We start from the raw sequence: 14,005 nt of genomic DNA on the forward strand, positions 1-14,005 counted from the left end.
CATCGAGGCCCCATAGCATTTTCAGAAAAGCATAACAAGTCTTTTGAGGAGCAGCTGAGAGAACTGGGATTGTTTAGTCTGGAGGAGACTCAGGGGACACATTATAGCTCTCTACAACTGCCTGTAAGGAGGCTATGGGGAGGTGGAAGCTGACCTCTTCTCCCACATAACTAGCGATAGGATGTGAGGGAATGGCCTTAAGTTGCACCAAGGGAGGTTCAGGTAGGATATCAGGAAAAACTTCTCCAAAAGAACTAGAATGGGCTGCCCAGGAAGGTGACTGAGTGACCACCCCTGAAGGCATTCAAGAATCATTTACACGTTGTACTAAGTAAGGGACATGGTTTTGTGAGGAATTATTGGTGGCAGGTAGATGGCTGGACTGGATGATCTTGGAAGTCTTTTCCAACTGTGCTGATTCTATCACCCTATAGGGGTCCGGCTTAAACATGGCACCTTGAGAATAAACTCCCTTTAATTGCTTTCTGTAGATAACTCCAGTTCAAGAAAAAATGCTTGACATTTCAATAGAATGCAAGTGATTTCGTATCTGCAGCAAGATACACCAGCAAAACTTCTGTCCTATGCTATACAACCCTAAAACCTTGCAGTTTTGTATTGCTGTTCTTGATATAAACAAAAAGTTAATATTCCACTTGTATGGTATACGTGACTCTAGCATTTTTAGCTTACCATCTATTCTCCTCAAACATGATTATTAAGTACACTTTATTATCAACAAATACCGCACACATGGTATCTAATACAACACTGGGAATGCATTTCCAGATCCTTTTTGTCAGTGAAAATCAAGTCCCATCAGACAAAGCTCTTCATCCTAATCACCGCAGAAATGGTATGCTATAAGCTTTGAATTTGTATTTATCATGTGAAAAAAATGAAAATTACATAATATGAAAATTACATAATTATGTCTACAATGGGTATCTATCTATTTAGTGCTAGTTTCATTGTTTCTCAGGAGCATTTTGAAAAACAGGGAAGAGTTCTCTCATCTTGAAACACTGTTCCATGCTGCAGCTAAAAATATGGTAGTCACACGATAAAAATAGGCATTGAGTATAAATATTAAAAAAAATAAATTTAAACAGTGCACTAAAAGGATGTTTAGAATGTGAGTTAGTACTTAAAACGCATCTGAGTAAAATATCTTATGGAATTACACCAAATATTTTCTGTATAAGCACTGGGCAACACTTAAAGCGTTCTGCTTTTTTTCAGTATTTCCTAATTTATACCTGCCTGTACCTGAGTATCATTGGAAGAGACGGATAATCTGTCATCCGGTAAAGATGGTGTATAAGCAACAGAAATTGGAGTCCCTGGAATTCCATTTGCCTGAATGTTTTCACTGTCACTGCCATCCTCTAATGTTACAATTGTTCCATCACCACTTGCACTTTCAGCAGATCCTTCTATATCTAGCAGAAAAGAAAAGATGTAAAAACTAAAACAAACGTTAAGTCAGAGCACAAAATAGAAAAAGTGTACATCTAAAGCTTGAACAGTAAAAATACTAGAATCAAAAGCGTTTTAAGGAAAATCTTAAGGTAGAATTTATATAACTATATAACTAAGAAACATCCAAATCATGTTTACTAATGAAAATTACAATCAAAACAACTTAGAATTTGACACTGCAGTTTTATCATTCTGCCAATTTTCCAGCAAGTACTGGGAAAAAAAGTCACAGATTTTATACACACTTTTCAACAAACTGCAAAATTTAGTATTTCACTGCTACTACAGAGACGGCCCGTTTATGAAGAGATTATTTGGGAACAAAACTAAAATAAAACAAGATTTTTTTCTTAAATATCATTGGTATTCAATAGAGAAAGCATAAATTTATGCATGAAATCTTGCCCATTTTATAGCTAGATAACACACAGCTAAGTCAGAAAACTGAAATGGCTTTTCTTCAGCATATATTATTAAACAGTGATGAATTTTAGTTAAATATTTAGAAGTGTTAAAATAATTCTTAATGTCAAGGCTCAGACTGCATTCATTACTAACTAGACAGATATTAATATAGTACCTCCAACTACTATGTTCACCATTTCCTGCACAATACTTTCTACTATTTCTTGTGCCTTCTCTTCACATTCATTGCTTTCATCATCATACGTTTCTCCATCAGCTTTAGAAAGGTCTTAAAAAAAAAAATCATAAGAATATTACTGAGAAATTCATAAACTAAGGAAATATTTTACTTGCATTTATTACTTAAAAACCAATTACAAATCTATTAATAGCTGGGTATACATTAGAAAAAATGAAATCATGTTTGAATGTTTTGAAAACAGTTCTTGCACAGCATAAACATTCCAGTGTTTAACTAGTAAACAGTAGTTAATACACAGGCCTTATGCCAATAGGAGACAAATACATTAATTCTGTATTTTCATGCATGTTAAACACTGAAAAGTTGCTTTCTGAGATGTTATTCTCGAAACTCTCATAACATCACACATGGGCAAAGAGGTATCTTTGCTAAAGCAATTACAAGGATGTGTAAGACTAAATGGTACTTGTGATAAAATTTAGCAATGATAACAAGGACTACAGGCAATTATTAGAAACTATCTATATGCCTGACTCCAAGTTTGGGAGACAGAAAGAAAAAAGACAGTCCTCAGCCTTCATTTTTACAGACCTTTTCCCTCCCTCCATGAAACAGAAATACACACTGATTACTTTCTGCTGCTGTGGCTTGGTCAGCTTCTGTCTGCTCATTTTCAGCACTAGAAATATCAGATCCATTTTCTGTCTCTATATCTTCTTGAAGGTTCTTGTCCACATCATTCGTATTGTGGTCAAGCTCTCTCTCATGTTCTTTAGACAGCTGATCAGCCTGTGTTGGAATATGTCTCAACTGAGGTGACTCAGGCTCATGCTGGCTTACTGGAGACTGCTGTAAATGGTGCTGCTGTCTGTGTCTTTCTTTTTCCATCTGTTTGGCTTCCTGAAGCTAGAAATACATTGCAATTACAAGGTAATTTTATCATCAAAACAATGAGCTGTACACATATTTCATATGTTATCATAGAAACATGAAATTTCTATAGGCCCTGCTAATACATTGTCTTCATAATCTCCCAACAGTTTAAGAAAACATATTATTTGCATTATTTCAAAGAAATATAATATCATGGGATTTTTAATTTTTTTTAATTAAGTTCTCACTAAGAGATACACACAGGAGAATTTAAGATTAATTAAAGATTAAAAAAAACAACAAAAAACAAACAAACCAACCAACCCCAGCAAACTGACTGAATATCCAGGAAAAACAACAACAAAACAACACAAGACTGGGAGTTAAGAGTGAAAAGAAGATCTACATTTCCAGAATACTGTAGACAGTAGATCCTCAGGAAGAAGTTATCATGCCAACTTAACACTGAAAGACAAAGACCCTTCCAAGTTTCACAGCTCCTCAGATTGGCACCCCCTGGCAAGAGAACAGTACCTGTAGTTTGTCCAATAGACTGGGACAACATTCGCTGAACTCAAACCAAAGCAGAGCATCCTTTGAGGTGATGCTCTAAGGACTGGCTTTCTATCTTAACTGAACTTCATGTTCACTAAAGTTTTACAACTGTTTACGTCATTATTTTAGCTAGTAGGCTCACAACCCTTTACTCTTTATGCTTAAGGCTTTCTATGCTGCATCTTTTGAGGGCTATAAATCCCTGAGTAGACACCTAGAACTTAAAACTTAGAAAGCTTAGAACTTCCAAGCTTAAGTAACTTCTCCCTTAAAAAAGTCACCCTGAGTGTGCCAGACAGGCCAAAGTGCCTATCAGTTTGCATAAATATGAGACTTACAGTTTGGCAAAAACAAAGATTTCCCACTTAGCATAGTAACAACCCCCTTTTTTTTTCTTTTTTTTTAAATAAGTTGCTTAAAAATAGAGTAGCTATACAGACTTCTCAAAGCATCTCATGCTCTGGATGACTCTTGTTATTACTTACAAATACGATATAGCAAATCTCTGACTGCATTGTTATCATGTACAAATAAGCAGTTGCTTCTGAGAGGGAAGTACAAACTTCAATCCACTATAAATATTTAAAGAAAAATGAGTTTATAATGATACAACAGAACTTCTAAAACTAGCTAGGAATTCGAGCAGCTCCCAGTCTGAGCACCTACTTTTTTGTCCCCCTTTTTTCATGTTCATTAGGACAATTACTCTGCCTCATCGATCTTTATTATCAGCAGCAGAAGCCACAAGGCATGTGCCAGCGTCCCAGCTGACCACTTGCAACAACTGCAGTGACATAGAAGTATCTGTCAGTGATCATTCCATGGTAAAATGTAAAAATAAATAAAAAGCAATTACATTATTGGAAAGGGCTTTTTGTCTTTGGTGGTTTGTTTTGTTTTGTTTTTTAAATCATGGATTACTTCTACAGTGTATACCACCACCACAAGAACATCTGAGCATTTCACTAACACTAAATTATTCTGTATGTACTCTTATACGGGTAGATTGCCATCTCTTGATAGACTGAGAATAGAAACTGGAGTCAAACACATTCATTAAATGAACAGGTCCACTGTTAGAATTTTAAACCCTTTACAACACTCCTCCCTCCAAAACACATTTAACATCATTCTCAGAGAACAAAATGCAAAAAGAAAAATAGAAGACACCAGACCCTTTATCAAACGTAGATAACTTAGCAAAGTCCAAACGCTTTAATGACAAAACACAACTTTCAAGCTGCTTTCTATATAAAAACACTGAGATACTCACTGCTTGGTTTTCCATACGTGCAAATATGACATTCAGCATCTGTGTTAGAGTGGCCTTGGCTGTGGTTTGATTTATGAGATTTTTGCTTGCTAGATAGATATTGTAGCATGTTCTAACAGCCTGCAGCACTGTTCCTTCGTGGATTTCTATATGTTGAGATGTCACTGCAGTAAGTAAAGCCTGAATAAACAAATATATGTATTTTCCAGTCAGAACTTTTCAATGAAACAGTCTGCAAACGAATGAATATCAGTTTTGGATTACTTGTTAAATAAATATGTATCTTAAACTACAGTTTAAGTTTTCCAGAGAATTTTGTAGCTGCACCAGAATATCACACATACGAGTTATGTTGTATTTAATATTTTAATCAATGTATCTGGGAAATACAAGCTTTTAACAGCAAGAAGTATCCAATGGAATTATGAAGCTGTTAACAAAAACCTAAAATTGCACCTGAGGACTAGTGCAAAGACACTATCAGAAGCATGTGCTGGAAAAGAGAAGGAAAGTGGAAGAACCTCGTACAGATCCAAATAATCATGTGTACACTGATGACTGTACTCCAGTAGAAGGTGACAGAAAACAGGGAAGAGTTTTTTGTAATGAAAGACTTTGATAAATTGAATGTTTAGGGAAAGGGAGAACTTGAAGCCCGGGAAAGCTAGCACAATGGAAAGTCTCTCCTGGATAGTTCAAGTGCTATGTAACTTATTCAAACTCTGCCTAATTACTCTTACAGAATCTCTTACAGCATTCTCAGCATCTCTGTCCACATATAGTACCAGAAAGTGGACAAACATGTATTTCTCACTCAAACACTAAAAACCACTGTACAGTCTAACAGGAAAAAAAAAAAAAAAAAAACAACAAAAAGAGAGATGCATCTCACTGCACTGCAACTCATGAGACCTGAGTTCTACTTCTGGACATGCAGTTGCTTGAAGTCCCTTCTTTTTCTACCTGTGGTGCTTCTGTTTTCTCATTGGTAAAGGCACATGGACAGATGACAGTACTTATAATCTTCACTAAACAGAATACATGGCATGACCAAGAAACAGCATCTAATGCTATAATCTACAAACTAGTAGTTCCTAAAAGCCCACTAGAAAGCTTTTATTTAATAAGAAAGATGATTAAAAACAATCTCTATAAAACTAGCTAAAGAAAAAAAATGACAGAGATAAAAAAAAGAAAACAAAAACAAAAACATAGACAACAGCTTCATTAAATACAAGTACTTTTCTTCTTTTCCTGCCCAAAATTCCTTTTACATTTCACTAGCCTTCTGAAAACCAGGGAGTGATAAGTTGAAATTCATACAACTATCCTTAATTCTCACCCTCTCTCTACTTAACAATTCAGTTTCTGCACAGAACTTATACAAACTCTGCTCCTGCCAATAGAAAGCATCACATGGGGAAGATGGCAAATAAAAGCTGCAACAAAATTAAGTACCATGAAAATAAAGCCAAAACCTATTTATATATTTAAACCACCTTGCCCTCCCCTTCTTCCCCCTACATAAACACGTTCTTATACTGGCCTAACTCTATGTATTATATTTTCCCTTGTCTTTCATAAAGCTTTACACTATACTCTCCCTTACTTCTAGGAGTTCCTGGGGGCTTTGTGAGACTTGCGAGTATTGAGTTAAAACATGCTGAATCCCACAGTAAAAGCTGCACATCTCTCCTATGTATATATATGTTCATGTAACATACCTACATATTCTTTATCATGGACACACTCCAAAATTTATCCCCAAAGCTGCTCTTAGCAGCCACAGCTCTACTGACTTTTCTAGCTCCTCCTTATACATTCGAGCAGCAAATACTCCACTTAAGAAGAGAAGCCAAACAAGTGGAGAAAAAGAAAACCTTTTTCTTCTTTTTCTATTACAATATGCCAAAAACAGCTCATTATAGCTATCCTTGTTAAATCCAGGTAGTTAACAATTTGGTTTTATAAAGTTTGATTTTAACTTTCACTGTAATACAAAGTCTTAAGTCTTTTAAAATCTTACATCTTTAAATCTTTTAATAAGAGAAAACACTTAATAGTAGAAGAGTTTGACAAGACTACAGACAGATGATGCACTCTTTTGTTTTAGTTGGCTTAACAGCCTGAATTTTCTAAGTTCCTTCCATACACATTATGACTATTAGAGCTTGGTTTCTTTGATACCAGTTGATAAGGAGATCATGAGGCAAGAAACCTACGTACATATACACACACTCCTCCTGACAGTCCAACATATCACCACAAACTCATTGAGTAACTCAATTTTCTTTCCAGATCAATATCTACTCGCAGCTACCAAATTCTTAATGAGCTTGGTATGGCTACAGAGGTTCTGATAGTCACTCCTCTGGGATTCCTTCCTGCTCATGCACTGGAGAAAATAAACTCCGACTACTATACATATTTGTAAACTGCTATCTATTTTTAACTTGGATAATTTATTAATATGCAATTTAGACCCATCTCAGTCACAGTTACTTTATACCTCAGTGCTATTTCTTCTACTCCAACATCGTCATCTAGCAGAAATACTTCCAGTGAACATGAGATAAAGGTATTTTACAACATTTCAGTGGCAGCATCCTTCTCTCGACAGTTTTCATTAAAGGTTTGATCTGATGGAGTGTCCTAAATAGTGTCTCCTTATTCCACATCATAGATGAGTACGGCCTTACCACAGCTGATATGACAACTAACCCTGAGAAATAGCAGGAAACCATCAGGAGCTGGGAAAGCAACACATACAGTGGGCTGCAAACAATCCAGGAGACTCTTGGAGTCCACTGATGATAATTTCCAGCTCTAGGTGCTGGACAGACCAAACAGAGGTGAAGGGTTACTGGAACCAGTGTTCACCAATGCGGAGCAGAATAAATGGTTCTGAGTGGAGAGTCTTAGCTGCAGTGACTGTGCTCTGGTTGAGTTAATGATCTTGAAGACTATGGGCCTTACGAAGAGAAGAGTTGGGATCCTGAACTTCAGGAGAGTAAAATTCCACCAGTTTAAGGAATTACTTGGGATGCCCTGGGAAACTGTCCTGAGGGACACAGGAATGGAATCAGGCCTAGAAGCTCCTTAATGATACCCTTCTGAGAAAACAAGGGCATTCCATACACCAGCAGACGAAATCAAGCAGAAGCAGAAGAAAATCAGTATGGCTGAGCACAGACCTGCTGGTCAAACAGAGGGAAAAGAAAGAAACATACACATACCATATGTAGGGATATGTGGCCTGGGAAGAATACAGAGATGCTGTCCAGACATGCAGAAATGGTATAAGGAAAGCCAAGGCACTGGAACAGGTAGCCTGGAGAAGTTGTGGGACACTGGGCTGCCTGATTTGGCGGGTGGCAACCCTGGCTGTGGTATGGGAGTTGGATGTAGATAATCTTTAAGGCCTCTTCCAACCTAAGCCATTCCACGATTGCTATGAGAAAATCATCTGAAAACCAGCAAATAGCACCATGTACGAACTCTCCCCCAACCCTGGCTCACAGATCATAGAATCATCAGAGAATGGCCTGGGTTAAAAAGGACCATAGTGACCATCTAGTTTTAACCCCCCTGCTATGTGCAGGGTTGCCAACCACTAGACCAGACTGCCCAGAGCCACATCCAGCCTGGCCTTGAATGCCTCCAGGGATGGAAGGCATTTACTGGGAGGCCAGATGTTGGAAGAAAAGCTGGCAACTTACTAGGGCCCATCCTTCCAGCAGGCAGAACAAAAATAACCCTCCACGAAGGAAAGTGCTGGACTGAGCAGGATTCTTAGGTTTTACAGTGATACTGGTTACAAAACTGTCTCAAATGAACACTGATTATGTTTGGAGGTGCAAGCAGAGAAAGGTAGAGACCACAGTCCTACATCTTGTATCCCCCGTTGGAATTAAAACTCGTCAGAGAGCATTACTAACTGCCACAGAACATTCTAAAAAGGCATGCATGAAATCCATCCTTTCATCATACTGGATCATAATTCATCATACTAAATCATACTGGAGAAAACAGGTCCACAGACATCAGTTATGAAGCCTAATAAAATATGACTAACTATTAAGTTTCCTTACTGCTCATGGAAGAAGCCAAAAGTTGTGGTATTTGCCAACATGATTTCTAATTTTCATGTTTTTTATAGTGTACATCTATTGGACACACATGCAGTCAAAGATATCCACTTTCAGCTAGGAGGTTAATTCTGTTAGCATCTTGGCCCAGGTAATGGACTAAGGGTTGAGAGGGTAAAAATAAGAAAGCGTTTGGAGAGAATGCACTACATCAAAGGAGAGACAAAATGGTTTCAGCCACTGAAAATAAGAATGAAAACTTTCCTTTACATAATAAAAAAAACTTCTTAAATGCTTGGGCAAAACAGAGATGTAGATGACAAACATAAACCTAACATTTTTAACAACTATCTGCTGGAGAAATTGATTGTAAAGAAAAAGGACGAATGGAGCTAAGAAAAGGAGTATGAGAAACAAGTACCGAATTTGCACTAAAACAAGAAAATACATTGTACAAGAATGTCAACATCTCAGAACACCTATATACAAGAATAATAAATATACAAGAAAAATATAACAAGCCAATAAAAACTCTATTCTTGTTACCTGTCTTTTACTGTATTATTCAGAACCACTCAACATCAAAAACATTCGAAGAGTACTGATAAAAGAATAGTGCATGGTATTTCCATTAACTAACTTCGATTATTTAGCATAATAATTTCCCATAGTGAGTTTCCGTAATTTGATGGGTGCCATCAGAAAACAGCTAGGGTCCACCAGAAACACCTGTACAAATTCCACATGCATTGTTTACACAGCCTACGGAAAGAAAGACTAAATCTCTTTCAAGCATAAGCTTATGACAGAGCAGCACAGAGATATCATGGTAACAATTGACTGCCAGGTCTAACTCCATTTTGTAAAATAACTTCAAAGCAGATTTAAAAATCTTAACATTTCTTAATTATCATCATCCCATGGCAGTACAGGATTTTTTGACAGTAATTCTTCGTAATTAGAGATGTCACTGAACTGCTGTGAATGAAATTTCACCCAGTGCTCTATGCATTAAGCTTTAAGCCACAACCAGGAATTCACTCAAAATCCAATGGGAGAGAGTAGGGAAAGGAACACAGGATATGCAGCTTCCATCTCAAGCAAACAATGAAGGAAGAACTACCATTACACTTAGAAAATAAACATTTCTGCTTTTGAATTCCAAGACGATAAACGTCTTACTGTGGTCACCACCACAAATAGAGAAGTAGTGGTTAATTGTAGTACCTTTATTATTTGTAGCTGAACTCCTTCATCTGTTTGAGGTCCTTGAAAACAGCCACATATTGTCTCAATAATTCTATCAATTAATTTTTTGCCTGGAGCTGTACTGTCTGGAGCATTCCCTGTCAGATGACCATACGCAATAAGTTTCTGGAAGAGACAAAAACATACACAAGAACTTAAAAAGTCAGCTTTTTGTTAAAATAAATTCATTTGGTATCTCTTAATTTGTACCCTCTTCTTAAAACTGTACAATTCACACCAAATCTCATTAAACAGATAAACCACCAACCACCTACAATTTTTTTTTTAAATGCTACTAGCTAGCTAGTCTTCTCTTTTTTTCTATTTTCTCTCCTTGTAGGTCTTCAACACTTTGAAAAGCAATGTATTAACAAAATGAACAACATCCTGGTCCTATCAATTCAAGCATGAGAGTATCTGTAAATTTCCATACCTATCTGTTAGCATGGCACTACTACCAGACAGTGTGCCAAGTACGCAAGTGCCTGTGAATGTAAATGAACCGAGTTCACTGCTGTCAGGCCACTCATGAGAAAAGAATAGCTAAATCTTATGCTGTAAACATAGTTCTGAAGACATTATATTTTGAGAGAACAGATACCTCATATTTAGAATATTTTATTGCAATTACAAAAAGCATAAAATAAATTAGATGACTATATTCCCACAGTTAGTGAAATCTTAATCTTTCATTAATGGTATTGATAGCAACTTAAGTTAAACATGTATAAGTAAAAACAGGTAGCTGCACATTAACATAAAATTGATCAAAACAGACAACTACTGGTGGTAAAGTATGTATAAAATGAACGTATACACATTATAGAGTAACTAGGACACATTCACCTATTGTCACATACACAGTTAATTTTGGTTTTTGTACGCAGCTCGAGAAAAGTAATACAAAAACATTATTTGTTACATACAACTGCTACTTTTCCTTCATATCAACAGAATTTGTATTTGACAGCTGAAACTCAACCTCATACATACCTGTAAACAATCTAGAGACGTACTGACAATCCTGGGGCATTTTGACTGGCATGCCAATTCAAATGGTAGGAAGTACTTGTCTGCTTCAATGAAGCTCGTCTTTGATTTCACAGGTGGCAGAGTGCTGGAACCAGGTTTTGCTTCTCCATGAGGGGGACTAAACAGAATGATTTCATTAGAATGCTGTAAGTGTAAGCGTACAAATAGTTTTCACCACTGCAACATTTATGAAATAAATATAAAGAAAATTAATATTAGGAAAGAGTAACTTCTACAAAGTTAACAAAAAGGTAATATAAATATTCTTAACAGCTTTTATACTACCTTTGTGTTATTTATGGAACAGCAAATTGACTTATTTGTAGATTAAGTAGGTATCCAATGGTCCCTGCTGGTTTGAAAGCATTAAAACTTGTTTCCTCTGCCAACAGAAAAAACCTCTCCCTATAGTAGGTAAAGGTGTTAGGGAGGAGCGGGGGGGTGGAGCATGAAGAGAAGGGAACAACAATTTCATTCAACATCACTTCTCTAGGAATTAACACTAAATGTGGAAGTCTAGCAAAAAGTTACACTACTGGAGCAGATAAAATGCTTGTTTAGATGATGCTGGAAGTTAGAAGTTACAACTACTGTATTACAAGTTTGGTTCAGTACTTCAGAGAGAGTACATCTATCTTGGAGATTAAATCTTAAACTTCAACTAAACTTCAATTCTGGATATAAATTGAGGGAAAAAAACAGACTAACAAAAATAAACCCACAAAACTTTTTTTTAGCTGTACTTCAGGTGACACCACAGAATTTCAGGGTTCAGCGTTTACCAACATATCTCACAATCTGAAAGGACTGTAACTATGCAACATTTGAGAAGATTATTAGCAGTTTAATTGCTTACAGTATCTCTATGCATAAATGTCTCTGTGTATGTTTACCTACAGAGTAAACTACACTATCTTACACAGATTCAATAAATTGTTCAAAGAAAAAAAAGCATAACCTTGCATTCTGTAGCAAAGGATTACAGAATTACTGCAGTAATACTTAAATAAATTTAAGTAAATACATTTATGGAATAACTGATTTCAAATCAAGGCCCTCCACATTTGTGTCAAACGGAAGCACTTGCTTCAAGGAAGTTCTTCATAGCCAGGATGATAGAAAATATTTTTCAAGCTGCTGAAATACACAAATGAACTGCTAAGAGCTTATTGTATCTCCAAGGGATAGATGCACTCCCAAGCCTCACGGCGAAAGCCTTCAACTAACCAAGCCAATAAAATATTAGTATTTCAGCTTTTTAAGAAGCAAGCTGAAATTTTCAAATCCTTGAGAAAATATGTGGTATCACATTCAAACATCAATCCTTGTTCAGGTACTTTAAAGGGGTACCTAAATTGCAAGTCTTAATAACGGATAGTTAGTGCTAAGACTCTACTTTTCTATTAAATAATTCCTCTTTTCAAGATTTAGGGATTTATCCCCATGTCTATATATTTTCCTTGAAGAAAAACAGAGGCTTGCTCTTCAGTCAAATACATAATTTTTACTTATTGCTCAATATTGTTTTGCTGTAGACAGAGCCTTTTTTTAAACAAATCAGGTAAGTTGCTGAAGAATGCTATTCTCATACACTCTTAAATCTCTCCAAAATTCCTGTAAGAGTTTGTCTGTGAGGAATGGAAGGACGGTCTTAAAACAGACTGCTCTTCATCTATCGATATCAGTAAAATTAGGTTAAAATGGTCCTTTGTAAATAAAACTGTTGTTTTTCATAAATAAGGAACAAGCCATGATGAGACTCAGAAAATGAAGAGCCTACTACAGAAAGCTACTGCAGAAGCATGAAGCTTCTTTTAGGTGTCGGCTGGAAAGATAACTCAGGAAGTTCATCACCAAATCTATTTATCAAGCACGCACAGACAAGACCTACACTTCATACCACAAAATCACAACTTGAAATATTGACTGGACAGAATTTAAGCACTTGCAAGTTCAACAGAGCTGCTCTGAAAGTAATGCCTCCTATGAAAGTACGCTGGCCTGTGACCTCAGAGGCAGATGTTGGTGATATGGCAGTAAAGGCTGAACCTCCCCATCAATATTCCATACACGTTGTTGCCATTTGACAGATAGCAGCAGAGGGGCAGCCTGATAAAATGATGTCTGACATGGAAGTGCTGATGAAGCAAAGGTGTGTCACTGAATTCCTCCATGCAGAAAAAGTTGCACCCACTGACATTCATCGATGCTGGCTGAACATTTAAGGAGACCAAATAGTGGATGTGAGCATAGTGAGGCAGTGGGCTTCAGCTGTGGTTACAGTGGGTCACATCCACTGGTGTGGACTGTTACAAGTGTCACATGCAGGCTCTTGTTCATCACTGGCAAAAATGCAGAGACACGGTGACTGTGTTGAAAAATAGTGTTTTGTAACTGAGAATTCGCTCTATCAAAGAGTGTTATTGTGCTCTTTGTATCTATCGTGGTTTCCATGGAAATAAACAGGAGGCATTACTTTCAGAGCAACCCAAGTTTATTACAGTTCAGCAGTACCATTACTTTTTTGATGCTATTTAACTACAGGACAAGACATTACTTATCCTTTTTCAGTGCCCAGAACAAATACCACCCACTGAATATTTCATGTTATGTGATTTTATTTTTTCTTTCAATTCTTCATAGTGTGGACTTCTACTTTATTTATTCTACTTTTAACAAAGCTTTTTATAGGAACACATTACTATCTGGCTGAGGCTGTGGTGCTCAGTGCAACATTATCTGAACACTGCACAAATATGAGATCTGTTTTTTACAACCTAAGAGCTGATAGCATTGATTTTACTTTACTAGAGGGAGCTGAAGCACAGTGACTTAATCAGATGCATC

At 36.6% G+C, this 14,005-nt stretch overlaps 1 protein-coding gene across 4 annotated transcripts in view; it reads right to left on the minus strand.

Annotated features, from left to right (window-relative positions):
- ARFGEF1 (ADP ribosylation factor guanine nucleotide exchange factor 1) overlaps window positions 1–14,005 on the minus strand; it is an 87,474-nt gene that overhangs the window by 44,403 nt on the left and 29,066 nt on the right. For 2 of the 4 annotated variants that reach the window (XM_040691065.2, XM_046928359.1), the window contains exons 3-8: window positions 11,120–11,276; window positions 10,106–10,252; window positions 4,791–4,970; window positions 2,722–2,995; window positions 2,063–2,176; window positions 1,264–1,442 (exon numbers count right to left, since the gene is read on the minus strand). In XM_040691065.2, the coding sequence (XP_040546999.1) occupies window positions 1,264–1,442; window positions 2,063–2,176; window positions 2,722–2,995; window positions 4,791–4,970; window positions 10,106–10,252; window positions 11,120–11,276 (1,051 nt within the window). Of the gene's footprint in view, window positions 1–1,263; window positions 1,443–2,062; window positions 2,177–2,680; window positions 2,996–4,790; window positions 4,971–10,105; window positions 10,253–11,119; window positions 11,277–14,005 lie in introns of those variants that run through there. The other 2 variants (XM_418283.8, XM_040691082.2) reach the window with 2 other exon arrangements.

Source organism: Gallus gallus, chromosome 2, assembly GCF_016699485.2.
Source record: "Gallus gallus isolate bGalGal1 chromosome 2, bGalGal1.mat.broiler.GRCg7b, whole genome shotgun sequence".
Lineage (NCBI taxonomy): Eukaryota > Metazoa > Chordata > Aves > Galliformes > Phasianidae > Gallus > Gallus gallus.